Source organism: Desmodus rotundus, chromosome X (assembly GCF_022682495.2).
Source record: "Desmodus rotundus isolate HL8 chromosome X, HLdesRot8A.1, whole genome shotgun sequence".
In the NCBI taxonomy this organism is placed as follows: Eukaryota; Metazoa; Chordata; class Mammalia; order Chiroptera; family Phyllostomidae; genus Desmodus; species Desmodus rotundus.
The window spans coordinates 52,505,881-52,532,352 of record NC_071400.1 but is presented as its reverse complement, the minus strand read 5'-3'; the positions used below and the strand labels follow the sequence as shown (position 1 = coordinate 52,532,352).

The 26,472-nt window shown below is 39.8% G+C and overlaps 1 protein-coding gene across 2 annotated transcripts in view; it reads left to right on the top strand.

The window, feature by feature from the left end:
- The first annotated feature begins 1,198 nt into the window (after positions 1–1,198).
- LRCH2 (leucine rich repeats and calponin homology domain containing 2) overlaps positions 1,199–26,472 on the top strand; it is a 141,790-nt gene continuing 116,516 nt past the window's right edge. For both annotated transcript variants that reach the window (XM_024564416.3, XM_045198660.2), the window contains exon 1: positions 1,199–1,563. In XM_024564416.3, coding sequence (XP_024420184.2) covers positions 1,221–1,563 — 343 coding nt within the window. In that variant the 5' untranslated portion in view covers positions 1,199–1,220. The remainder of the gene's footprint in view (positions 1,564–26,472) is intronic.

Below are 26,472 nucleotides of genomic sequence, written 5' to 3'. Positions count from 1 at the left end.
GCAAATGTAATTTCTTGCAACATAATCATTTTAATTAACCTGTATGGCCATGAAACAATTTAGACAAGTTGTAATTCTTTTGTGTCCTTTTTTTCTCAAGTAGAATCTATGACAGATAAACTTTTGTGGAGATTTCGCTAAGAGAATTAGATTGTTGATAGATTGTTCAAATTGAAATGAGTGTAAAACAGATGCATAGGATATTCAAATTAGTGATAACTGAATATGCCCAAGCGTTCTGATCGTTTTATTGGATAATTTTACTGGCTACTAGTGAAAAAGATTTCAATAACTGTGACTAGGGATGGTGGGGTGGCAGTGGCCTGAATACTTGCGTTCAGGTTCTAAGAATGAACTGTTAAAATCCAAGATTCTTTAGCTTCATATGCCCAGTGTTAAACCTTTAGAATACCACGTAAAACCGAAAACTGTATTTCAAAAATAAAGTTTAAGTTTGTTTCATGATCAAAGAGTTTTCCATCATTTATACTGACATGATGAGAAGAAACTCGAGATATTTTGGTGATCTTGACACAACTTCAAAGAATGATAGAACAGAATGCAGATAACTTTTTCAAGGTTTGGAAGACCCACACACACTGAAAACGAGATGCTTCCTTGAAAACATTTGAAAAGTCTTTTCTTATTTTGGAACTGTAAATTATGGCAAAATTCCCATGTGTTTAAAACTCAAAGCACTTCGTCTGCACCAACATTACTCCTGAAATGATCCCTAACGTTTCTCTCCGAATTAACACTGGTAAACGGTTCCTGAAGCATTTGAGGTAAGCGTTTCAATAAGGTGACTGATAGTTCTAAATGCTGTTTCAGTATATTCTGAAACGAATCTTTTTCATCCCACCTAATATGCCTTTGTCTAGCAGAACGAATAAGGTGAAACAATTTCCATATTTGGGGATATATCGCCAAATGACCCATTGTTAATCTGCTGACGCTTCGTAAGATTTTGGTACCCAAAGCAACGGAACCGGGATTTAGCATCCTTCCTCTGATCACACATTTCTTAAAGAAAATGTTCAGCACGTTTCAACGCCTTCCGTTCTCCACCCAACACCTCCTCCAAGCCCTCCGCGCCTAGTTCCCTCCCACTCTACCTCGCCCCCCCACTCCGCCCCCAGGCTGCGCATGCGTTCTAAGAATCCCTACACTAAAGGCAGAAGCTGGGAGTATAGTCGGGGGCTATTCTCTCTCCCAGGAACATGGCGGCGAGTCAGGGAGTTGGTGGTAACAGTGGGGGCGGCGGTTGTGGTGGTGGTGGAAGTAGCGGTGGCGGTGGCGCTGCGGGAGGAGGTGGTGGAGCTGGAGCGGGAGGCAGCGGCAGCGGGACCTTAGTGCTGCCCATCCCGGTACCGACTCTTTTCGGTCAGCCTTTCCCCAACGGGCCGCAGTGGAACCCCGGGAGCTTGCAGCCTCAACACACCGCGAGGAGCCTGGACCGGGCCCTCGAGGAGGCAGGCAACTCCGGCATCCTTAGCCTCAGTGGTAGGAAACTCCGAGACTTCCCGGGCAGTGGCTACGACCTGACGGACACCACCCAAGCAGGTGACAGGACTGGGTTATGGGGTGGTGAGGGAAAGCTGAGAATGAGGAGGTGGGGACAGTGGGTGGCTGCGTGGCTGCGTTGTTGGACTGCTGGTCTGGGCGGGTGAAACCGGACTGCGATACTGACAAAGTCGAAGCAGCTTGTGAATGTGGGGGCAGAGAAGGGAATAGGGGAGTGGGGAAAGGAATGCTGATTGGAAGATGTATGGAAATCGGGTTGAATGTGAAGACTGAAAGAACATTGTTGTTAAAGTGAGTTTCCTCTCTAAGGGGTGCGGAGGGAGGTATTGACACCTTCCTTAATGCACTTCTTCCAACTCTCCTGGATGTTCTCATCTTTTCCGGAGGCGGGAGTTGGAGGTGGAAACAATACATAAAATCGTAATCTATACATATTCCTTAAAGGCATACGTGCTTGGAAGAATGCTATATCCCCTTTCATAGTACAGCAACAGTATTGCCACAGTATTTGTGTTCGTATTTTATGTTTCAGTCATCTTAGAAAATTCTTGTTTTCTTATCCTGTATGCCTTAAAGACCGAGATTTTTCATTTTCCTGGTGTTGACAAGGTAGTGGTGCTTAAATTAGTATTTGCTGCAAATTAAATCATCAGTCACTTAAATATCTGGTTACCAGGGGCAATAATCCTTGTTTTGAGTTATGTTAAGACTTAATGCTTATAGCAGAAATTGCCAAAATTTTTAAGGGTATTTTTGAGAAACATAATCAACTCCTTTATGGGGTTGTGGGTTAGTGGGTTATCATTTTGGATGAAAAATGGGCTATTGTAATGTTCTTCATATACTCTCTGGTACTTTCTGTTGTGGATGGTATTTTTTGTTATGAACACATTCTCTTTCCTCTCTTCCTTATAAACCAATGCTGAATATTTTAGGTCTGCTTTGGTGTAATAAAAGTTTTTTTTTGCTTTTCATAATCTCTATATATGTTATTTATATTTGTCATTTCATTTTCTTTGCTGAAAGAAATCGTGGACAAAGTTATTTTAATAGATGTAGTACTTTGGAAACAATATAGTAAGTAAATTTACCCATAATGAGAAGTAATAAATGGCTTCTTCTTTTCCTAATAACATGATTTCAGTGTACTCAGATTCTAGCTGTTGAGTCAAGATAATGTGTTTTGAAAGGGTGGGGAGAGGAAGACAGCCTAAAATTGAAGCCTTCCACCCAATTATTCTTTTAGGAATTATCCTAAGAACTATGAATGTGTAATTGATCACTGATTTTTGTGTTTTGGAAAAGCATGTTTGAGTATTTACTCCTTCACTTTGAACAGATTTTCTAAACAGTATGGTCACATATTCATGAATATATTGGCAAAATGTTATACTACTTGGTATGTTTTTCAAAGGCTTCAAAATAAATGGTTTGAGACTGTGTCATTATAGGGATATATTAATTTGTTTATTGTTCTTTACAACCTATAAAGGATCTGTCTATCTGTAGGACACAGTTTAAGCATCTTAGCTTGTCATTCAGGGCTTTTACTGTCTGGCTCCAATTTATCATTGTAACTTTACCTCCCCCAAAGCTCCTATACAGAACCCTCTGTTCCAACTAGGTTAACTCCCTGTCCCTCAAATATATTTTATTAATTTCTGCCTCATCCTTGTAGAAGGTCATCCACGTGCTTGGGATTTACTTCTTTTCTCCACCTCTTTAATTTTGTTCAAGGCCCAGGTTTTCCAAGAAACGGTCTCCAGCTACCTTAGTCCACAGCAGTCTCCTGTTTCTTTCAACTCCCATGGTACTGATTGTCTTTACCATTTACTTGCTAGTGCTGGCTTTAATTTCTTTTTATGTTTGTGTCTTGCTGTCTCTGAGGAGATAGATGGAAAGTTCCTAAAAGGCAGGGAATAAGTTATATATTTGGTTAGTCTTATTATATATGTTTATGTTGTACTTGATAATACTTTTCTTAAATATAAATATCTCATGTGGTTATAGTCATTGGCTTTTAAGCCTTCAGTTGGTTTTTTGAGGCAGGCATTAACAGAAACCAGAACCATATTTGTTCTTGGTAAAGCATTCATTCATCATAAACTTGTTCAGGGCCTACAGTAACACAGGAATTTTTTAGATAATTCCACTTTTAATTTTTCACTTGAATGTATGTTCTTTGTGGGAACACTTCAGAGTTTAGATGAGAAATCTGTGAGTAACTCATTTGCCTTTTTTTTTTTTTCTTTACAAAATTCAGCCATGGATATTTAAGGGTAGTATTTTTGTGTGTAAGGAGATTGGCATTATGTGTAAATGAAACTAGATACACTGGAACTGAAGACAAGTAGAGCATGTTTGAGATTAAAAAAATATTTTATTTGTTTATTTTTAGAGAGAGGGGTAGGGAGGGAAAAAGAGAGGGAGAGAAACATTGACTGGTTGCCTCTCCTGTGCTTCCTGACTGGGGACCAACTGGGCACCGAACCCGCAACCCAGGCTTGTGCCTTGATGGGAAACCGAACCGGATACCTTTTGCTCCTCAGAACTGAGCCACACAGGTCAGCGCCGCATGTTTGAGATTGTATATACATATGGTACATACACACAAACATACATATACATATATACATTGTATATCCTTTGTTTGATGAGCACAGTCGTTAGTTGATATTGCTATATTTGAAGTGAATCTCAGTGGGATAATGTTTCAGATCCAAACTGATTAGACTACCATGTAATGGCTTACTGGATTGGGAAGAGATTGGAGGAACAAAAAATAGGTAAGAAGCTATTATGTTAACCTTGGTGTGATGTGTTGAGAATATGGGTTAAAACAGAATGGGATAAAAAGGGGAAATGGATACATTTCAAAAGAAGTAGGGAGGGCTTTATACATTATTTTTCTGTTCCTTATATACACGCAAGATGAAATAGGCCAGTGGTTCTCCACCTTGGCTGCATATTAAAATCACAAAGGGAGTGTTTTTTTAAAAACTACCCCTGTGCCCCACCCTAGACCAATTGAATCAGATTCTCGGGGTCCTAGAGACTTCTTAAAAAAGTCTTCCCAGGTGCTTCTAATGTGAAGTTAGGTTTGTGAAACTCTAAATAGCTAATTTTTTAAAGGTACTCAAGAAATATTTATTGGTTGAGAACCTATGCATCCCAGTGTTCACAGCAGCACAATTTACATTAGCCAAGTGCTAGAAGCAACCTAAGTGCCCATCAGTAAATGAGTGCATCAAAAAACTGTGGTACATTTACACAATGGAATACTACACAGTAGAAAGAAAGAAGGAGCTCCTACCCTTTGGGACAGCATGAATGGAACTACAGAGCATTATGCTAAGTGAAATAAGCCAGGAGGTAAAAGACAAATACCATATGATCTCATCTTTAAGTGGAACCTAATAAAAAGAACAAACAAGCAAGCAAAATATAACCAGACATTGAAATTAAAAACAAATTGACAGTAACCAGAGGGGAAGTGGGAGGGGATAATGAGGTGGAAAGGGGGAAGGGTTTTCAGGAATAACTATAAAGGACACATGGACAAAACCAAGGAGGGTGGAATCAGGGGAGGAAGGTGGAGATGGCTGGGGTGGGGGGGAGGTGGGGGGGAAATGCAGACAACTGTACTTGAACAACAATAAAAAAAGTTAAAAATTAAAAAAATGTTTATTGTTTGAGTGAATAAAAACTGATAAAAGCCTCCTGACAAACCTAAAGCAACTCATTAAGAGGGTCAAAGCCCAAACTAGGAACTAAGCATTTAAGTTGAATATTATTTTTAATAGACTTGTGTCAGATAGAGACTCTTTTTCTCATCATATTATGTCTGTAGTGAACAGAAACTTACCAGGAAGCTATCATTTCTTCAGTTCCCATGCATTACTGTGGTTTACATTTAATACTGTTTGATAAATTTGTATTAAGAAAGTAGTGCCCCAAATATATATTGCAGCAAAATCTTGTTTTCTCTGTTAATAGTCTTGCTATGAGGGAAAATGGATAGTAGGTAGCAGTTGGCAAAAGCTATTTTTGATATCTTCTTACCTCTCTTTGCATTTCTGGTGCCTGTTTCCTTCCTCTGCCCTCTCCCTTCTGCTGCTGTTCTTGTTTCTTCTTCCCACTTCAGCCTCACTCATCTTCCCTTCCTGGGATGGAGCTCAAAGCTAACTAATCATGGCTCCTTTCCAGGATATTAACATGTAAAAGGGATAGTTTGCTAATTTACTTGAGTTTCCAATTGGTGGTTTGTGCTTGTGACCTTTTGAGTAGATTTGCCTGACAGATACTTTTTGATAAAAATCATCACCTATATAAATACATAAAAACTGGGGTCAGAAAGTTGAAAGTAGCTGACTCTTGTAATGTCTTATCTTTGATGGTGTATAGGTAGGCTTGGCAAGACAAAGGGAAATTGCTTAGAACTTTTAGTCTGTCTGAATAGTGTGATAACTTGTTGACCTTAACAAAACTTGAAAATGATTTTAATGGCTACCTTAATTAATTCTGAAACTTTTCATATTTGACTTTATCACCAGTGCTACAGATAAGTCCGAGCCTTCTTGCAGCTGCTCCCTCTGCTTTTGCATACCTCTTTATGTCCATAAACAATAGATCTGTGGAACAGACTTCTGAATTCTTACATACATCTGATTGTACTGTGTCCTGACTTGTCACGTGTTTTCCTGTAAAGCAAGAGTCAACTCTAGTATTTCCTACATGTGCAGGTTCACCTCTTCAACAGTGGGGCATGGTGCATTGTATCAGGTTGTACAATGGAGTCAGAAAAATTCTGCAGCACCCGATTTTTAAAAAAAATATTGACTATTATTTTTTAAAAGCAGTTTTAGGTTCACAGCAAGATTGAGCAGAAAGTACAGTGAGTTTCTACACCTGTATAGTGTTTCCCATTATCAACATCCCCCACCACAGTGATACACTTGTTACAATTCATGAACCTACATTGACACATCATTATCACCCGAAGTCCCTGATTTGCATTAGGGTTCACTCTTGGTGTTGTATATTTTGTTGGTTTGAACAAATATATAATACCATATATTCACCTTTAAGTGTTGTATGGAAGAGATTTACTGACCTCAAAATACTCTGTGCTCCTCTTGTTCATCCTTCTTCTCCACCTGCTTCCCCTCCCTGGCCCCCCAACTCCTGGCAACCACTCATCTCACTCATCTTTTTATTCTTGGCAACATAGGATTTTGTTCCACAGGTGAAGGCCCTCTCAGTACATTCAGTAGAATGAGTTTGTGATTCTGATTTTGTGGCCTGATTCAAATATCTGCTTTGTTTTATGTGATGAATGTCTTCCTGAAAAATCAAATTGGAAGCAAATTTTTGACAGTTTACTCACATTTTAATTGATTGAGATTGAATTTGAGTTGCTGGACCTTTAGCGATTTATTTTATTCAGTGATAATTCTTTTTTTAACATTATTTTATTGTTGTTTGAGTACAGTTTTCTGCCCTTTCTCCCCACCCCTCCCTACCACCCCAGCCCTCCCCACCTCCCTCCACTATTTCCACACCCCCCTCTGTTGTTATTGTCCATGGGTCCTTTATAATTGTTCCTGCAAACCCTTCAACCTTTTCCCCTACAGTTCCCTCCCCTGTCTGCTCTGGTCACTGTCAGCCTGTTTTCAATTTCAATGTCTTTGATTATATTTTGATTGCTTGTTCCTATTGTTGATTAGGTTCCTGTTAAAGGTGAGATCATATGGTATTTGTCTTTCACCTCCTGGCTTATTTCACTTAGCATAATGCTCTGTAGTTCCATTCATGCTGTCACATGGTTGGAGCTCCTTCTTTCTTTCTGCTGTGTAGTATACCATTGTGTAAATGTAACATAGTGTTTTGATGCACTCATTTACTGATAGGCACTTAGGTTGCTTCTAGCACTTGGCTATTGTAAATTGTGCTGCTCTGAACATTGGGGTGCATAGGTTCTTTCGGATTGGTGTTTCAGGGTTCTTAGCATATAATCCTAGCAGTGGAAATGCTGGGTTAAAAAGCAGTTCCCATTTTTAGTATTCTGAGGAAATTCCATACTGTTTTCCACAGTGGCTGCACCAGTCTGCATTTCCACCAACAGTGCACTAGGGTTCCCTTTTTTCCACAACCTCTCCAACACTTGTTTGTTGCTTTGTTTATGATGACAATTCTGACCCATGTGAAGTGGTATCTCATTGTGGTTTTAATTTGCATCTCTCTGATAGCTACTGATACTGAGCATATTTTCATATGTCTCTGGACCCTCTGTATGTCCTCCTTCGAGAAGTATCTATTCAAGTAATTTGCCCATTTTTTAATTGGGTTGCTTGTCTTCTTTAGAGTGGAGTTGTGTGAGTTCTTTATATATTTTGGAGATCAAACCCTTGTCTGAGGTATCATTGGCAAATGTGTTTTCCCATACCATGGGTCGTCTTTTCATTTTAATGCTGTTTTCTTTAGCTGTAGAGAAGCTTTTTATGTTGATGAGGTCCCATTTGTTTATTTTTTTCCTTTATGCCCCTTGCTTAGGGATGTGTCTGTGATGATGTAGCTGCGTGGAATGTCGAGATCTTTCTGCCAATGTTTTCCTCTAGGACTTTTATGGTGTTACCACTTATATTTAAGTCCTTTATCCATCTTGAATTTATTTTTCTGTATGTTGTATGTTGGTGATCAAGTTTCATTTTTTTGCACGTAGCTGTCCAGATCTCCCAACACCATCTGTTGAAGAGGCTCTTTTTGCTCCATTTTATGCTCCTGCTCCTTTGTCAAATATTAATTGACTGTAAAGACCTGAGTTTATTTCTGGGCTCTCTGTTCTGTTCCATTGGTCTATGTGCCTGTTTTTATGCCAGTACCAGCCTGTTCTGATTACAGTGGCCTTGTAATACAGTTTGATATCAGGTATTCTGATCCCTCCTGCTTTGTTCTTCCTTCTCAAAATTGCTGCAGCTATTTGGGGTCGCTTATGGTTCCATATAAATTTCTGAAATGTTTGTTCTACATCTGTGAAATATGTCATGGGTACTTTAATAGGGATAGCAGTGAATCTATAAATTGCTTTGGGTAGTATGGCCATTTTGATGATGTTAATTCTTCCAATCCATGAGCATGGTACATGCTTCCATTTGTTTGTGTCTTCCTTAATTTCTTTCTTCAGTGTTATGTAGTTGTCTGAGTACAGGTCTTTTACCTCCTTGGTTAGGTTTATTCCTAGGTACTTTATTTTTCTTGTTGCTATATCGAATGGGATTTTTTTCCTGATTTCTGTTTCTGCAGTTTCATTGTTGGTATAACGGAATGCCTTTGATTTCTGAATATTGATTTTGTATCCAGCTGTTTTGCCATATTCATTTATTAGGTCGAGTAGTTTTTTGGTGGAGTCTATAGGATTTTCTATATACACTATCATGTCATCTGCAAACAATGACAGTTTTATTTCCTCCTTTCCAATTTGGATGTCTTTTATTTCTTTTCCTTGTCTGATTGCTGTGGCTAGGACTTCCAATACTGTTTTGAATAGAAGTGGTGAGAGAGGGCATCCTTGTCTTGTTCCTGATGTTGGTGGGAAAGCTCTGAGTTTTTGCCCATTGAGTGTGATGTTGGCTGTAGGTTTCTCATATATGGCCTTTATTATGTTGAGGAATGCTCCCTCTATTCCCACTTTGCTAAGTGTTTTATCATAAATGGGTGCTTTACCTTATCAAATGCTTTTCCCGCATCTATTGATATGATCATGTGACTTTTGTCTTTGCTTTTGTTTATGTGATGTATTATGTTTATTGAGTTGAGAACATTGTACCATCCTTGCATCCCTGGCATGAATCCCACTTGGTCATGGTGTATGATCTTTTTAATGTATTGCGGGATGCAGTTTGCCAATATTTTGTTGAGAATTTTAGCGTCATTGTTTATCAGCGATATTGGCCTGAAGTTTTCTTTCTTTGTTATGTCTTTATTTGGTTTTGGGATAAGGATGATGCTGGCTTCATAAAAGAGTTTGGGAGTCTTCCATCTAGCATTTTGTGGACTAGTCTGTGAAGGATAGGGGTTAGCTTTTCTTTAAATGAATTGTAGAATTCTCCTGTGAAACTATCCGGTCCAGGGCTTTTGTGTGTCGGGAGTTTTTTGATTACTGCTTGAATTTTGTCTGCTGTTATTGGTCTGTTCAGGTTTTCTGCTTCTTCATTGAGTTTTGGAAGATTACATTTTTCTGGAAATGTGTCCATTTCACCTAGGTTTTACAGTTTCATGGCATGTAGTTCTTCGTAGTAATTTCTTACAATCTTTTGTATTTCTGTGGTATCAGTTGTAATCTCTCTGCTTTCATTTCTGATCGTGTTTATTTGGGTCCTTCTCCTTTTTTTCTTGATGTGCCTGCTTAAAGACTTGTCGATTTTGTTTATCTTTTCAAAGAACCATTTCCTGGATTTATTGATCCTTAGAATAGTGCTTTTAGTCTTTTTATTAAAAAAACTTTATTGTTATTCAATTACAGTTGTATGCCTTTTCTCCCCATCCCTCCACCCCACCCCAGCTGAACCCACCTCCCTCCCCCCTCTCCACCCTCCCCCTTGGTTTTGTCCATGTGTCCTTTATAGTAGTTCCTGTAATCCCCTCTACCCACTGTCCCTGCCCCCACCCGCCACCCCCGCCCTGGCTATTGTTCCATTGTTCTTAACTTCAATGTCTCTGGTTGTATTTTGTTTGCTTTTTTCTTCTATTGCTTATGTTCCAGTTAAAGGTGAGATCATATGGTATTTGTCCCTCACTTCCTGGCTTATTTCACTTAGCATAATGCTCTCCAGTTTCACCCATGCTGTTGCAAAGGGTATAAGGTCCTTCTTTCTCTCTGCTGCGTAGAATTCCATTGTGTGAATATACCATAGTTTTTGGATCCACTCGTTTGCTGAAGGGCACTTCGGTTGCTTCCTGTACTTGGCTATTGTAAATTGTGCTGCTATGAACATTGGGGTGCACAGATTCTTTTGGATTGGTGTTTAAGTGTTCTTAGGGTATAATCCCAGCAGCGGAATTGCTGGGTCAAAGGGCAGTTCCATTTTTAGTTTTCTGAGGAAATTCCATATTGTTTTCCACAGTGGCCTCACCAGTCTGCATTCCCACCAACAGTGCACGAGGGTTCCCTTTTCTCCACATCCTCTCCAACATTTGTTTGTGGATTTGTTTATGTTGGCCATTCTGACTGGTATGAGATGGTACCTCATTGTGGTTTTAATTTGGATCTCTCTGATGGCTAGTGATGCTGAGCATCTTTTCATATATCTCTGGACCCTCTGTATGTCTTCCTTGGGGAAGTGTATGTTCAAGTCTTTTGCCCATTTTTTTAATTCGGTTATTTGTCTTCGTGGAGTGCAGTCATGTAAGTTCTTTATATATTTTGGAGATCAGGCCCTTGTCTGAGATATCATTGGCAAATATGTTTTCCCATACTGTTGGTTCTCTTTTTATTTTAATGTTGTTGCCTTTACCCATGCAGAAGCTTTTTACTTTGATGAGGTCCCATTTGTTTATTCTTTCCTTTATGTCCCTTGCTTTAGGGAATGTGTCTCTGAGGATTTTGCTGCGTGGAATGTCTGAGATTTTCCTGCCAATGTTTTCCTGAAGGATTTTTATGGTGTTACAACTTATATTTAAGTCTTTTAGTTTAATCTTTAAACTAAAGATTTTAAACTAAATCTTTAGTTTAATTTCGTGTATGGTGTAAGTTGGTGCTCTAGTTCCATTTTTTTTTGCATGTAGCTGTCCAGATCTCCCTACACCATCTATTCAAGAGGCTGTTTTGCTCCATTTTATGCTCCTGCCTCCTTTGTCAAATATTAATTGACTGTAAAGACTTGAGTTTATTTCTGGGTTCTCTGTTCTGTTTCATTGGTCTATGTACCTGTTTTTATGCCAGCACCAGCCTGTTTTAATTACAGTGGTCTTGTAATACAGTTTGATATTAGGTATTGTGATCCCCCCTGCTTTGTTCTTCTTTCTCTAAATTGCTGCAGCTACTCAGGGTTGTTTATGGTTCCATATAAATTTCTGCAATGTTTGTTCTATATCTGTGAAATATGTCATGGGTACTGTAATAGGGATTGCATTGAATCTATAGATTGCTTTGGGTAGTATGGCCATTTTGATGATGTTAATTCTTCCAATCCATGAGCATGGTACATGCTTCCATTTGTGTCTTCCTTAATTTCTTTCTTCAGTGTTCTGTAGTTTTCTGCGTACAGGTCTTTTACCTCCTTGGTTAGGTTTATTCCTAGGTACTTTATTTTTCTTGTTGCTATATCAAATGGGATTTTTTTCCTGATTTCTGTTTCTGATGTTTCAATGTTGGTATACAGGGATGCCTTTGATTTCTGAGTATTGACTTTGTATCCAGCTCTTTTGCCAAATTCATTTATTAGGTCGAGTAGTATTTTGGTGGAGTCTATAGGATTTTCTATGTACACTATCATGTCATCTGCAAACAGTGGCAGTTTCATTTTTTCCTTTCCAATTTGGATGTCTTCTATTTATTTTTCTTGTCTGATTGCTGTGGCTAGGACTTCCAGTACAATGTTGAATAGGAGTGGTGAGAGAGGGCATCCAATGCAAGGGACTGCTCCCTTTATTCCCACGTTGCTGAGTGTTTTTATCAGAAATGGGTGCTGTATCTTATCAAATGCTTTTTCCGCATTTATTGATATGATCATGTTTTCTGTGTTTTCTGTTGTTTATGTGATGTAGTAATGTTTATTGATTTGCCAATATTGCACCATCCTTGCATCCCTGGGATGAATCCCACTTGGTCATGGTGTATGATCTTTTTAATATATTGCTGGATGTGGTTTGCCACTATTTTGTTGAGAACTTTAGTGTCTATGTTCATCAGCAATATTGGCCTGAAGTTTTCTTTCTTCCTAGTTCTTTATCTCTTATTGGGATAGGATGATGCTGGCTTCATAAAAAGAGTTTTGGAGTCTTGCACCAGTTTGGATTTTTTTGAATAGTCCATGAAGGATAGGGGTTAGCTTTTCTTTAAATGAATTGTAGAATTCTCCTGTGAAACCATCTGGTCCAGGGCTTTTGTGTGTTTGGAGTTTTTTTATTGCTGCTTCAAATTCGTCTGGTGTAATTGGTCTCTTCAGGTTTTCTGCTCTTCTTCATTCATTTTTGGAAAATTATATTTTTCTAGAAATGTGTCCATTTTACCTAGGTTTTCAAATTTTCTGGCATACAATTCTTCATAGTAATTTCTTACAATCCTTTGTATTTCTGTGGTATCAGTTGTAATCTCTCCTCTTTCATTTCTAATTGTGTTTATTTGGATCCTCTCTCTTTTGGTTTTGATCAGCCTACTTAAACGCTTGCGATTTTGTTTATCTTTTCAAAGAACCAGCTCCTGGATTCATTGATCCTTAGAATTGTGCTTTTAGTCTCTGTGTCATTTTACTCTGCTCTGATCATGGTGATTTCCCTCCTTCTACTTGTGTGGGTTGTCTTTGTTGTTGTTCCTCGAGTTCTTGTAGGAGTAGGGTTAGGTGGTTTGTTTGAAATGTTTCTATCTTTTTAAGGTAGGCCTGTATTGGTATGAACTTCCCTCTCAGGACTGCCTTTTCTGTGTCCCAAAAGTTTTGGGTTGTTGTGAGTTCATTTTCATTTGTTTCCAGAAACTTTTTTATTTCTTCTTTAATCTCATTCTTGACCCATTCATTGTTTAATAGCATGCTATTCAATCTCCATGTTTTCGAGTGTTTTGTTGTTTTTTCCTTAAGGTTGGTTTCTAGTTTCAGTCCCTTGTGGTCTGTGAAAAGTTTTGACTTGATTTCAGTTTTCTTGAATTTGTTGAGGCTTGTTTTGTTCTATCATGTGGTCTATCTTTGCAAATGTTCCATGTGCATTTGAAAAGAATGTGTATTTTGCTTCTTTGGGATGAAAGGCTATATATGTATCAGTTAAGTCCATTTCATCTAGGGCATTGTTCAATGCTGCAATATCTTTTCTGATATTTTATTTGGAAGATCTGTCCATTTTTTATGTTTGATTTTTTATTTATTTTTTAATATAATTTTCTGTTGTTCCTCAGTTATAGTTGTGTGCCTTTTCTCCCCATCCCTCCACCGCACCCCAGCTGAACCCCCCTCCCTACCCCACCTCCACCCTTCCCCTTGATTTTGTCCATGTGTCCTTTATAGTAGTTCCTGTAATCCCCTCTCCTCACTGCCCCTCCCCACTCCCCCCGACCATTGTTAGATTGTTCTTAACTTCCATGTCTCTGGTTATATTTTGTTTCCTTTTTTCTTCTACGATCTGTCCATTTTTGACAGTGGGGTGTTAAAATCTCCTACTATAGTTGTGTTGCTGTCAATATTTGTCTTGAAGTCCTCCAAGATTTTCTTTATGTATTTGTGTGCTCCTATATTGGGTGCATATATATTTACTATTTTTATGTCTTCTTGATGGATTCTTCCCCTGAGTAATATGAAGTGACCTTCTGGGTCTCTTTTGATGCCATTTTTTTTTATTGTTATTCAATTACAGTTGTATGCCTTTTCTCCCCATCCCTCCACCACACCCCAGGTGAACCCACCTCCCTCCCCCCTCTCCACCCTCCCCCTTGGTTTTGTCCATGTGTCCTTTATAGTAGTTCCTGTAATCCCCTCTACCCACTGTCCCTGCCCCCACCCGCCACCCCCGCCCTGGCTATTGTTCCATTGTTCTTAACTTCAATGTCTCTGGTTGTATTTTGTTTGCTTTTTTCTTCTATTGCTTATGTTCCAGTTAAGGGTGAGATCATATGGTATTTGTCCCTCACTTCCTGGCTTATTTCACTTAGCATAATGCTCTCCAGTTTCATCCATGCTGTTGCAAAGGGTATAAGGTCCTTCTTTCTCTCTGCTGCGTAGAATTCCATTGTGTGAATATACCATAGTTTTTGGATCCACTCGTTTGCTGAAGGGCACTTCGGTTGCTTCCTGTACTTGGCTATTGTAAATTGTGCTGCTATGAACATTGGGGTGCACAGATTCTTTTGGATTGGTATTTAAGTGTTCTTAGGGTATAATCCCAGCAGCGGAATTGCTGGGTCAAAGGGCAGTTCCATTTTTAGTTTTCTGAGGAAATTCCATATTGTTTTCCACAGTGGCCTCACCAGTCTGCATTCCCACCAACAGTGCACGAGGGTTCCCTTTTCTCCACATCCTCTCCAACATTTGTTTGTGGGTTTGTTTATGTTGGCCATTCTGACTGGTATGAGATGGTACCTCATTGTGGTTTTAATTTGGATCTCTCTGATGGCTAGTGATGCTGAGCATCTTTTCATATATCTCTGGGCCCTCTGTATGTCTTCCTTGGAGAAGTGTCTGTTCAAGTCCTTTGCCCATTGTTTAATTGGGTTGTTTGTCTTCCTGCAGTGGAGTCGTGTGTGTTCTTTATATATTTTGGAGATCAGGCCCTTGTCTGAGGTATCATTAGCAAATATGTTTTCCCATACTGTTGGTTCTCTTTGTAATTTGGTGCTGTTGTCTTTAGCCATGCAGAACCTTTTTATTTTGATGAGGTCCCATTTGTTTATTCTTTCCTTTATGTCCCTTGCTTTAGGGGATGTGTCTGTGAGGATGTTACTGCGTGGAATGTCTGAGATTTTCCTGCCAATATTTTCCTCAAGGACTTTTATGGTGTTACGGCGTATATTTAAGTCTTTTATCCATCTTGAGTTTATTTTCGTGTATGGCGTAAGTTGGTGATCGAGTTTCATTTTTTTGCACGTAGCTGTCCAGATCTCCCAACACCATCTGTTGAAGAGGCTGTTTTTGCTCCATTTTATGCTCCTGCCTCCTTTGTCAAATATTAATTGATCGTATAGACTTGAGTTTATATCTGGGCTCTCTATTCTGTTCCGTTGGTCTATGTGCCTGTTTTTATGCCAGTACCAGGCTGTTTTAATTACAGTGGCCTTGTAATACAGTTTGATACCAGGTATTGTGATCCCTCCTGCTTTGTTCTTCTTTCTCAAAATTGCTGCAGCTATTCGAGGTCGTTCATGGTTCCATATGAATTTCTGCAATGTTTGTTCTATATCTGTGAAATATGCCATGGGTACTGTAATGGGGATTGCATTGAATCTATAAATTGCTTTGGGTAGTATGGCTATTTTGATGATGTTAATTCTTCCAATCCATGAACATGGTACATGCTTCCATTTGTTTGTATCTTCCTTAATTTCTTTCTTCAGTGTTGTGTAGTTTTCTGAGTACAGGTCTTTTACCTCCATGGTTAGGTTTATTCCTAGGTACTTTATTTTTCTTGTTGCTATATCAAATGGGATTTTTTTCCTGATTTCTGTTTCTGCAGTTTCGTTGTTGGTGTACAGGAATGCCTTTGATTTCTGGGTATTGACTCTGTATCCAGCTATTTTGCCAAATTCATTTATTAGGTCGAGTAGTTTTTGAGTGGAGTCTATAGGGTTTTCCATGTACACTATCATGTCGTCTGCAAACAGTGACAGTTTCATTTCCTCCTTTCCAATTTGGATGCCTTTTATTGCTTTTTCTTGTCTGATTGCTGTGGCTAGGACTTCCAATACTATGTTGAATAGGAGTGGTGATAGAGGGCATCCTTGTCTTGTTCCTGATCTTAGTGGGAAAGCTCTAAGTTTTTGCCCATTGAGTGTGATGTTGGCTGTAGGTCTCTCATATATGGCCTTAATTATGTTGAGGACTGCTCCCTTTATTCCCACTTTGCTGAGTGTTTTTATCAGAAATGGGTGCTGTATCTTATCGAACGCTTTTTCCGCATCTATTGATATGATCATGTGATTTTTGTCTTTGCTGTTGTTGATGTGATGTATTATGTTTATTGATTTGCGAATATTGTACCATCCTTGCATCCCTGGGATGAATCCCACTTGGTCATGGTGGATGATCTTTTCAATGTATTGCTGGATGCGGTTTGCTAATATTTTGTTGAGAATTTTAGCGTCTATGTTCATCAGCGATATTGGCCTGAAGTTTTCTTTCTTCATTGTGTCTTTATCTGGTTTTCGGATTAGGATGATGTTGGCTTCATAAAAAGAGTTTGGGAGTCTTCCCTCAGTTTGGATTTTTTCGAATAGTCTGTGAAGGATAGGGGTTAGTTCTTCCTTAAATGCTTTGTAGAAATCTCCTATGAAACCATCTGGTCCAGGGCTTTTGTGTGATGGGAGTTTCTTGATGACTGCTTCAATTTCCTTTGCTGATATTGGTCTGTTCAGGTTTTCTGCTTCTTCTTCATTCAGTTTCGGAAGATTATATTTCTTCTAGAAATGTGTCCATTTCATATAGGTTTTCAAATTTCTTAGTATGCAGGTCTTCATAGTAATTTCTTACGATCCTTTGTATTTCTGTGGTATCAGTTGTAATCTCTCCACTTTCATTTCTAATTCTGTTTATTTGTATCCTCTCTCTTTTCTTCTTGATGAGCCTACTTCAAGGCTTGTCGATTTCGTTTATCTTTTCAAAGAACCAGCTTCTGGATTCATTGATCCTTACAATTGTGCTTTTAGTCTCTATGTCATTTAGTTCTGCTCTGATCTTGGTTATTTCCTTCCTTCTGCTTGCTCTGGGCTGTCTTTGTTGTTGTTCCTCCAGTTCTTGTAGGCATAGGGTTAGGTTGTTTGTTTGAACTGTTTCTAACTTCTTAAGGTAGGCCTGTATTGCTGTGAACTTCCCTCTCAGGACTGCCTTTGCTGTGTCCCATAGGTTTTGGGTTGTTGTGAGTTCGTTTTCATTTGTTTCCAGGAAGTCTTTGACTTCTTCCCTAATCTCGTTCTTGACCCATTCATTGTTTAATAGCATGCTATTCAGTCTCCATGATTTTGAGTGTTCTGGGTTTTTACCCTTTGGGTTGGTTTCTAGTTTCAGACCCTTGTGGTCAGAGAAGATGCTTGATATGATTTCAATTTTCTTGAATTTGTTGAGGCTTGCTTTGTGTCCTATCATGTGGTCTATGTTTGAAAAAGTTCCATGGACACTTGAAAAGAATGTTTATTTTGCTTCTTTGGGATGAAAAGCTCTGTATATATCAGTTAAGTCCATTTCCTCTAGGGTATTGTTAAGTGACACAATATCTTTGTTGATCGTTTGTTTGGAAGACCTGTCCAATTTTGATAGTGGGGTGTTAAAATCCCCTACTATAATTGTGTTGCTGTCAATATCTTTCTTGAAATCCTCCAAGATTTTCTTTATGTATTTGGGTGCTCCTATGTTGGGTGCATATATATTTATAATGTTTATGTCTTCTTGGTGGATTCTTCCTTTGAGTATTATGAAGTGATCTTCTGGGTCTCTCTTTATGGCCCTTCTTTGGAAGTCTATTTTGTCTGATATGAGTATTGCTACCCCTGCTTTTTTTTCCTGTCCGTTTGCTTGGAAAATTTGTTTCCAGCCCTTCACTTTCAGTCTGTGTAAGTCTTTTGTCCTGAGATGGGTCTCTTGTAGGCAGCATATGTGTGGGTCATGTGTTCTTATCCATTCAGCTATTCTATGTCTTTTGATTGGAGCATTGAATCCATTTACGTTTAAGGTTATTATCGATAGGTACTTATTCATTGCCATTATTTCCTACCTGTGTTCCTCTGTCTTTCTCTTTTCCTTCCTTTCCTTAAAGCAGTCCCTTTAGCATCTCTTGCAGAGCTGGTTTGGTGGAGCTGTATTCTTTTAGACTTCTTTTGTCTGGGAAACTCTTTATTTGGTCTTCTATCTTGATTGAGAGCCTTGCTGGGTAAAGTAGCCTCGGTTGCAGGCCTCTGGTTCTCATTACTTGGAATATTTTTTGCCATTCTCTTCTGGCTTGGAGCGTTTCCATTGAGAAGTCAGTTGCTAACCTTATTGTGGCTCCCTTGTATGTTACTTCCTTTTTCTCCCTTGCTGCCTTTAAGATCCTCTCTTTGTCTTGGAAATTTGCCATTTTAATTATGATGTGTCTTGCAGTGGGTCTCTTTGTGTTCCTCTTGCTTGGGACTCTCTGTGATTCCTGGATTTGGGTGACTTTTTCTCTCCTCAGATTAGGGAAATTTTCCGTCATTCCTTTTTCAAACAGGTTTTCTATCCCTTGCTCTTCTTCTTCTTCTGGTATTCCTATTATACGGATATTGTTACGTTTCATGTTGTCCTGCATTTCCCTTATTGCGTCTTCATTCTTTCTGAGCCTCTTTTCCTTTTCTTGCTCTTTCTGGGTGTTTTTCTCTACTTTGTCCTCCAGCTCGCAGATCCGATCCTCTGCTTCATCAAGTCTGCTTTTCATTCCTTCTACTGTGTTCTTCAATTCAGAAGTTGTATTCTTCATTTCCTCTTGGCTCTTTTTGATATTTTCTATTTCCTTTTTCATGTTGATATAGTTTGCAGTGAGTTCATTGTAGTTTCCTTGTAGTTTCTGGTAGTTCTCTTTGAGCTCAGAGAGCTCAGTGAGCTTCCTGATGACCATTGCTTTGAACTCAGTATCTGATAGTTGACTTGCCTCTTTTTCAGTTAGCATTCTTTCTGAGACTTCCTCCTTTCCTTTCATTTGGGAATTGTTTCTTTGTCTTCCCATTGTTTGTGAGGCTCTTCTTGTTGGCCTCTGCTTCATAAATTGCTTTGTTCTGACTCCCTGGGTTTATGATATGAACTTCTATGGTAGAATGCCAATGGGATTCGGTGGTGCTGTCTCCTTACTCTCCTGTGCTCACTGGTCTTGAGCTGACGTTTATGTGTTTAACACGGTCTAACTCTAGTCTTTTCAGCACTCCAGGTTTTGTTGTCTCACCTGTGGGAAAAAGAGAAAGGGGGGGAGAAAGAAAAGAAAAAAAAAGAAAAAACAAAGATGGGAAGGAGGGAACAAGGAAATAGGAAAGGAGGAAAGGAAGGAAGGAGGGAAGAAGGAATAAAGGAAGTTCGGACGCAAGATAAGGAATTTTAACAAAAATTAATACATAGAAATAGATAAAAGAAGGCAGGAAGAAGACATAAAAATGGTAAAGGATGGGAGGAAGAAGGAATGAAAAAAAAAAGAGAGAGGAAGAAGGAATTCAGGGGGAAAGGAAAAAAAAAAAATCTTCTGCTGGCTTTAAACCGGTCAGGTTATATCTGCTGGTGTCCTGTCTGTGCAACGGGAGGGGGTGGTTGGAAGGATTGGTTTCACTTTTCTCCCTTCGTGGGTCACACTCTTCACTGTTGTTCAGCCTGCAGACTCTCCTCTCACTGCAGCTCCCCTCTACTGGGTGTTCTGCCTTTGTCCTAGAGAGCTAGTAGGCCCTGCATCGTGCGCACTTGTTAGGTAGGTGTTGTAGGTGTGGTCCCTGGCAGGCAATCAGGCTGTTGATCAGCCAATCCAGCAGCTTTGTTCTTGAGGCACGCAAGCGGGGGGCTCCAGCCGCTTTGGCTTGGGATGCGTGCGCCCGCAGCAGGGGGATCCAGAGGCTTTGGGTTTGTGACGCTCTCAAGCTGCTCTGTGCTCTGAGTGCGCAGCCGGCCGATCGAGCCGCCTGAGCTTGGGACGCTGGCGCGCAGGCGGCGGATTCAGCCGCCTTGGGGTTAGGACACTCGCCAGCAGCTTTGTGCTTGGAAAACGCACATCCAGCCGGCCCTGCGCTTGGCGAGCACGCAGCTTGGGGGCCCGATCCAGCCGCCCTGGGCTAGAGTCTCCCAGGCCGGCGGGGCTGCCCTGGGACTGAATCACCCGGCACTCGGTTCCGAGGTTTTGGGCCTGTGGGTGGAGCAGCTAGCCTCTGCTCCAAATGATCTCGGAGGTTTCAGGTGTGGGCGCCCCTCCGGGGTTTCATGTATGGGCCCCGTTTGCTATTCTGAGCGCGCGGGAGACCGGACCTCAGGTGAGCGCCGTGACTCCGGTGCTGCTTATCCCTCGCTAGCAGTCCAGGGGCGGAGGGGGGAGGGGCGTCAGGGGCCACGGGCTACTACCTAGAGTTCTGTAACTAGCTCCTGAGTGTCTCTATTTTCTTTTTCTTTTTGATAAATTCCTCCTTTTCAAGTCCCCCTGGTCCAATCAAGCACATGGCTGCTCACAGCTCCGCCTGGCCCTCTCCCAAGACTCCTGCAGCAGCCCCTGCGCCAGGGCTGGCGCTTCTGCCGCCCTTGTACCGCGCGGTCCTGGGTCCCGGGGACCTTATTGTCCTTGAGCACTCTTCTTACCGTCAGATCTTTCAATGTCCTCTATCTTTGGTCTCTGATCTTCGTGTATGCTGGAATACTGTTGGCTGTTCGCTCTGCTCCTCAGATCAGCTAGGTATTTCCCTGGCGCTGAGGGGAAGTGGATTCCGCTCCCACCTATGTTGTCGCCATCTTCCATCCTATCTATGCCATTTTTTTTGAAGTGTATTTTGTGTCATATGAGCATTGCTACCCCAGCTTTTTTTCCTGTTCGTTTGCTTGGAAAAATTGTTTCCATCCCTTCATTTCAGTCTCTGTAGGTCTTTTGTCCCGAGGTGGGTCTCTCGTAGGCAGCATATATGTGGGTCGTGCTTTCTTATCCATTGGTCTACTTTATGTCTTTTGATTAGAGTATTTAATCCGTTTACGTTTAAGGTTATTATTGATAGGTACTTATTCATTACCTCTCTCTTTCACTCTTTTCCTTCCTTCTGTTAAAGGAGTTTCTTTAGCATCTCTTGCAGAGCTGGTTAGGTGGAGGTGTATTCTTTTAGACTTCTTTTGTCTGGTAAGCTCCTTATTTGGCCTTCCATTTTACTTGAGAGCCTTGCTGGGTAAAGTGTCCTTGGTTGCAGGGCTCTGGTTTTCATTACTTGGAATATTTCTTGCCATTTTTTTCTGGCTTGGAGCCTTTACATTGAGAAGTCAGCTGCAAGCCTTACCAGGGCTCCCTTGTATGTTACTTCCTGTTTCTCCCTTGCTGCCTTGAAGATTCTCTCTTTGTCTTGGAATTTTTCCATTTTAATTATGATATGTATTGAAGTGGGCCTCTTCAATACATATACATACGAAGGGAAGATGGCTGTGATCTGAATTCAGAAAACAGAACACTTATGGAAGGTTAGATGATGAGATACAGTGAGAGTAAAGGATAGGAAGTAGGCATAGTGTGAGAAAGAATAGAATTAGCCACAATAATAATAATGCTCTGGATTGAAGTGACGTGGGCTAAGATTATTGAGGGTTGCTGTGTAGTATGTACAATTGTATGGAACAACAATGATTTATAATAGTACTGGAACAACAATAATATGACAAGAAATATATAATTTGGATAACCAGAATAGAAAGTACCCGATCAAGAGTTGTGTGGTATTGGAACATGGGTGAAGTGAAAGAAGTAAAATATAAATACAGTAAGGAGAGAATAAGGAAAACCAGTCAAACAATGCAATTCAATAGAGAAGTAAAACAAGGAAAACTAAACATAAGGACGATAAATAAAAGAATACTAATAAAATAAAAATGGTAAAAATAATGAAAAGATAATAATAATAATACACATAAATGGTAAAATGCCAGCTCTATGGGACAGCAAAGTGACATTTGTCTCAGTTTCTCAGGTTTTTGGGGTTAGCCTTGTTCTCCCCCTTTTGATCTTTCTCTGGACCCTTCGTAACTCCATGTGTTATTGTCTCACTTGGGGGAAGAGAAAAAAAAAGAAGAAAAAAGAGTGGATCCAAAAAGAAAATAAATAATAATAAGCTTCCTGCTGAGTTTAAACTTGTTCAGTGATTTCTGCTGGTCTTCCTAGATGCCACAGGAAGAGGGGGGTGGGCTTTGCTTTTCTCCCTTCCTATGGTTTTGAGAGGATGGGGACTAGGTCTGGGTCACAATTTCCTGGCCTCTGTTGACCCAGGTCCTCTGTGAGCTGCCAGGCTCAAATCAGCCACTCAGTCTCTGGCCACGTAGCAGGAGTCAATCTTGGGCGAAGCCGAAGGTAAACCGGGTGTGTAGGGTTCTGCTCAGCTATTCAGTCACTGGGTGCACAGTGCGAGATAAGTGTGGCGTGCGGTTCTGCTCAGCTATTGTCTCTGGGCGCACATTACGAGACAAGCCGGGGGCACATTTCTGCTTAGCCTCTCAGTCTCTGGGCATGCAGTGCGAGACAAGCAGGGCATGCAGTTCCAGTCAGCCACTCAGTAACTGGTCGGGCACAGCTGAAATCTCTCTCGGGGTGCGCCAGGCGCTGCTGAGAGTTCCTTACAAAGCAGCTGCCTGCCATTCTTAACAAGTGCCGGCTTTTCACACAGCCCAACTTTACAGCTAATCCGGAGACTACCTGAGTCAGGGTCTGACATGGCCCAACTCCTCCCTTCTCCAGGTGTTGCCCGGCACCCCAATTTCTCTGGTGCTGGCATCCACAGTCCCAGTGGATGTGTACTGCTTCTGTGTGTCTCCCACTTCGTCTCTATATCCCCCAGCGACTTCCAGCATCCCGGTACCTCCTGGTGCCAAGCTGCCCTCCTTGCTCTGGTAGGGGAGGGAGCTGGTGCTCTGACTCTCCTCGCGGTATCCTGCAGCGGGCGCTGGGCCAGAGGCGCAGCATCCCTGGTCCCTGCGCAGATCCCAGGGACCTTACCGTCCCAGCACAATCTCCTCACTGTTTGTTTTTTAATGTCCTCTGCAATTTTTTGCCTCCAAACTTCATATAAGTTGGGATGCCGTTGGCTGTTCACTCTGTTCCTCAGAAGATTGGCTAGGCATTCCAGCTGGACACAGGGAGAACTGGGCTCCACTCCCACCAACCTCGCAGCCATCTTCTCTCCCCAGTGATAAATTCTTGTATAGCATAAATAGTTGCCTTTTAATTTCTCTTGCACGTTAACATTTTAAACTAAAATGTTATCTCAAATTGGAGGGTACATTCTTCATGAAAATAATACCATTTATACAAGTCTTTATAAATTTTGACCCACTTTCATCCTAATAAAACCCTGTGAGCTTGGTAGTATCCATAATAATTACTTCTTGATGAGAAAGGTTAAATGATTTGCCCAAAGTTAAATGGCTACAGTGTATGGCAGAGTGTGGGTCAGAGGCTAGGTTTTCCAACTTGTAGCCCTCACTATTCTAGTGTTATTTCCATTGTAACACATTCTCTCCTTATAACAAAGCCATTGTTAAGATAAACACTAATAAATTTATTAGCATTATTAAAATAAATGCTCATAAATAGGTTATTTATGCTTAAAAATGTTTAACTTCTTAGGTTATATAGTGTTTTTAAATATTATTTTTATTATCACAGATGTCCCCCATTCCCTGCCCCTTTGGTCACGTTTGCCCAGCCCATACCCCCTCCCTCTTGCCATCCCCACACTATTGTCCTGTCCATGGGCTATGCATATATGTTCTTTGTTTGTGTGCAGTATGTTCTGTTTTGTGTGTTTGCATAGCTTGTCTTCATGTCTTTCTGACGATTTTAGAATAGATTCATTAAGCAAGCATTTATTGAACTCCAACTTTGGAAACATGATTATGGCCAATAGAGAAGACATGGTTGTTGTCTTTGGGTTCATAAAACAGTTGAATGTGTTCAGTTATAACAATTAGAAAAGAATTATATAACTATATTTAAAATTGTACACTTATGAAGTGTACAATAAGTGATACGGAACTGTGGCACAAGGCTTAATTTTATTATGGATTAAGTTAGTTTGAAAGAGCTTTCTGTAAAGTTAGGTATCTTCTGATTCTTGAGGTAAACAATCAGTATAGGATCAAGTTTTGATTTGGAAGGAGGGACAGTTGTAGAATTTCAGGAGAGAAATCTCATGGATATGGAGTTGAGAATGATATTGCATGTTAAGGGAAGATGTTAACTAAGGTTTGCTCTGTGTTTTCTCAAACACACTTAGAGGCTGAGAGGAGGGAACTGGTGGGAGAGTTGAGTGTTAGAATGCAAGAGAAGGGGGAGGGCCTTCATTTGAGGATGGCTAAGCAAGGTCAGGATGGGGAGGTGTTAGCAATGGAAGAGAGGAGTAACCTGACTTTTGCTAAGGTGAAGGTGAATATAGATGTCTGGGGACACTACTGTCTTAAGTTTAAATCTTAAAACAGTGAGGCAATGTCATCAAGGAAAACAAGCTTGATGAGCATAGGAAAGGTATTCAGTAGTGAAAAATGCTTTAAGAATGAGCATGGAGAATAATTCACAGTTTAGAATTAAGACTGTGGAACATAACAAGTCTGACAAATCTGTAGGTTGTTCAAATTATCTACAAGATAGATAGGAACTCTCATTTAGTAGTTTGCAAAATTAAGCCATCAAGTTAACTTGATGGAATTTCAGATTTGTTGGAGACGCCTCTGGACTTTCAGATAAGTGCCAAGCCCATCTTTGTGTGCTTGCATCCAACTATGATGAGCCTATGTATGTCAGGTTGGTGGAGGCCCTTTGTGCTGAACACCAAATCAACCTAATTAAGGTTGATGGCAATAATAAACTAGGGGAATGGGTAGGCCTCTACAAAATTGACACAGAGGGAAAACCCCATAACGTGGTTGGTTGCAGCTGTGTGGTGCTTAAGGACTATGGTAAAGAGTGTCAGGCAAAGGATGTCATCAAGGAGTACTTCAAATGCAAGAAATGAACAAATAAACTTGGCTTTTATTTCTCAAAGAAAAAAAAAAACAAAACTGTGTGGTATGCAGCTGAATTAGTTGCTTTTGGAATAGATGAGCTTATCATGTTTTCTGAAAAAAATTATATATACCGTATTACACGCCAAAGAACCTAAGTGGTTGGTTGGGATATTTCAGAATTGAAGTTATAAGGACATTCTGTGTAAAGTTTAAAATTTTGATTTAGATTATTTGTAATGTAAAATGAATGATTTGCACATTTGTCATCAGAAGCATAAAGGTGGGCAAAATCCAGAACCTTATAGACAATGTAAGAGATGATGTTAGGGACACTTTTCACAAATACAAATAATCGAGAACTTGTAATTGAGCATATTGATTTTCTGGGAGGTAGTATTTGTTTAAGTTTCAAGGAACACAGTGAAACTGTGCAAAAGGGCATGTAATTCTCCAAGGTCATCCCAGTAGCCCATTCTAAGTGGTGCTTAAACTGTGTGATGTTCAGGCTCATTCTGCAGAGGCTGTTTATCATCATGACCTAGAAGAGGAGATCTTTTAGTTTTCTCTTTTTCTTTACACATTGTGTATATTTGGATACTTCTTGAAGCATTGTAATAGACTCAATCAATTCTTGAAAAATTTCAGAAAGTTCTGTCTGCTTCCCTTTTATAGAAGAAAATACAGTCCAAGGAACCATTTTAGGTAATTAAAGAAAACTGTACAAGAGAATTTTACCTTAAATGAGTTTACTCAGTCTGCTAAAGGCCAGTCTTTGTCTTTTAGTGTTTATATTTTTCCTGTTTCAAATAAAATATAAAGTGATAGCATTCCACTTATAGAATACCAGTTAATGGACTGTAATGGATAATTAAACAATGGATATTTTCTAATGTATTTTTGATGTTGAATTTTTAAAAGAAAAGTTTTTTTTCCCTAAATAGGGAAGCAAGTTCTTTCCTGTTTCCAGATACTGTTAATTCTGTGTACTCTTTTATAATTTGTGATAAAGATTGTTGTCACTTTAAATTAATTACTTCAGTCTCTTTCAGTAGAATATTATGTATAATGTTAAGGATTCAAAGTGATAAGAGAGAGAAATAAAGTAACTGTGACATAAATTTTTATTTGAACTCTATGGAGACCAACCAATTCTGGAACATTTGTAAATTTGAATTTCACTAAAAAATGGCTTCGTTCAGTGATTATGCCCCTAAGAGACTCTATAATGTGCAGCCTAGAAATTTTTTTTCTCTTATAAAAGTAATTACAATATGAAAATCCTTAATACTTTGTGCTAATTGGTTGGGGATGTCTGTCAGCAGGAAATCAATTACTTTTGAAGATATTTATAAAATAAAAATAGTAAATTGAACATAGATAA